The sequence below is a fragment of the Chrysochloris asiatica genome, unplaced genomic scaffold (assembly GCF_000296735.1).
Source record: "Chrysochloris asiatica unplaced genomic scaffold, ChrAsi1.0 scaffold05906, whole genome shotgun sequence".
In the NCBI taxonomy this organism is placed as follows: domain Eukaryota; kingdom Metazoa; phylum Chordata; class Mammalia; order Afrosoricida; family Chrysochloridae; genus Chrysochloris; species Chrysochloris asiatica.
Genome location: NW_006414424.1, coordinates 3,776 through 5,673, shown reverse-complemented (window position 1 = coordinate 5,673; position 1,898 = coordinate 3,776). Strand labels below are relative to the sequence as shown.

General features: G+C 37.7%; 1 protein-coding gene across 1 annotated transcript; it reads right to left on the bottom strand.

Annotated features, from left to right (window-relative positions):
- Positions 1-923: 923 nt before the first annotated feature.
- Positions 924-1,649, bottom strand: LOC102836952 (N-acetyllactosaminide alpha-1,3-galactosyltransferase-like). The gene has a single exon (XM_006878126.1). The coding sequence runs from the start codon at positions 1,647-1,649 to the stop codon at positions 924-926; it is 726 nt and encodes a 241-aa protein (XP_006878188.1).
- Between the last annotated feature and the right edge of the window lie 249 nt (positions 1,650-1,898).

The window sequence follows — 1,898 nt, the reverse complement described above, 5'->3', positions numbered from 1 at the left end:
CTCGGAAACCCTGTACAGGGTCGCTATGGGTCAGAACTGACTCGATGGCACTTAACAACAACAACAACAACAACAGTATAGTAGCATGACGTTCCCTTATCCACACCTTTGTTGTTGTTGTTGATGATGTTAAGTGCCATCAAGTTGGTTTCAACTCATGGTGACTTTGTATATGGTTTCCAAGGAGTGGCTGGTGAGTTTGAACCACCAACTTTGTGGTTCAACTCCACCTTGCGTACAGTGCTTTATCCCAGAGTGCCACTTATTAGCTACCATCAAGGCAGCCCCTTGACTCATGATAGTTCCATGCACAATAAAACAGAATGCTGTTCAGGTCTGTTCCATCTCCATAATTGGTTGCAATCAGACCAGTGTGATTCAGAGAGTTTTCGCTGGCTGATTTTCAGAAGTAGATTGCCAGACCTTTCTTTCTACTCTATCTTAATCTGAATACTGAAATGTGTTCAGCATATAGCAATGCATAAGCCACTTGTGACAGATAGGTAGTGGCTGTCCATGTCTCCTGCATAGTCTGACAAGAATTCTACCAAAGAATCACCCTTTCTTTGGGCGTTATGAGTAATGGTTGTCCACTTGGCTCCATTAAAATATTTCAGGTTTCATCTTCTTGTGACAAAATCTTTTTGTTCAGTGTGGTCCAACAAATATTTCCGTAAAATTCGCACAAGATATGATATCACTGTGCCTACATCTTATTTCAATTAATTCATTCTGCAACTACCATGTCCTACGTTATAAGATTCAAAATGAATGTGAAAGTAGGTATGTACTTGTCATGTTGGTGGGATTGTCATTTTATTAGTGATTTTTAAAATGCTAAAATTTGTCCAAGTGCTAATTTTCTAAGACATCAGATAAAATGGTACTCTTAAATTTAGACACTTGAAGGGAGAAGTATAAAATTATATTGTTTGTCTAACAATTTGATTGGCTTTAAAATGCCAAAGTAGTTTGACAGCCTTAATATCTGAAGTCCTTGTTTGATGGTAATCCCAGCAGTATTCTGGTGATAAGATTTTAGTGGGTTTATGGAGAAAGAAATACTTGTTTAAATGTCTTTCATCATGCCACATGGCTTCAATGTTATTTTCCTTGTCCTTCATGATTCCTTTTAAGCACTCCCTGACAATATTTAGAACCTGAAGTGGAGTGCCACCAAAAACAACAGCATGGTAATAAAAATCTCCCTTACCTCCAGGTATATATGCTGCTGATGACGGATTTCTTTCGTAAGGGACTGTTGTAATATTTGCCTGATACCAATAAGTATGCAACTGAGCTACTGACTGACCCAGAGTTTCTAATCCATATTGGCTTTTGAAGTATTGGTCCACATCCGTGCAAAAGAGGAAGTCAACTTCATATTGGATGTGATCTATAATGGGCTCATTGATGGTCTTCATGCGCATCATACTGATATCTTGCCATCTCTTCTCTTGTTTAACTTCAAAAACTTTGAGTGTACAGTGGGGACGCACATGTATCCAAGGCATCTTGGAGAAGTCATCTATCATGGCATAGAATATGACTTTTTGGCCGACCATAAAATATTTATCAGCAGATAACACAAATCTAGACAAATAGAACTCAATGTATCTGTGAAGGAAATAAAAAATGATTAAGTTCATCTCTTTCTGTTTTAGTGGAACACACATTATTTAAATTATGCTGAATGGACTTTATCTAACAATGCTACTAGGCAACCAAATATGAAATGTGTTTCTTGAGTTGTATTTTACAATGGCAGAAAGTAAAATTAGCTGCCTTTCCTCTCCCTGATACGATTCTACAGAGGAATACCTAATAAGAGAGAATTAAAATTTGTTGAAATCAGGAAACTGAGCAGAGCCCAGACCCAAGTGAGGGCCAAGATTTTC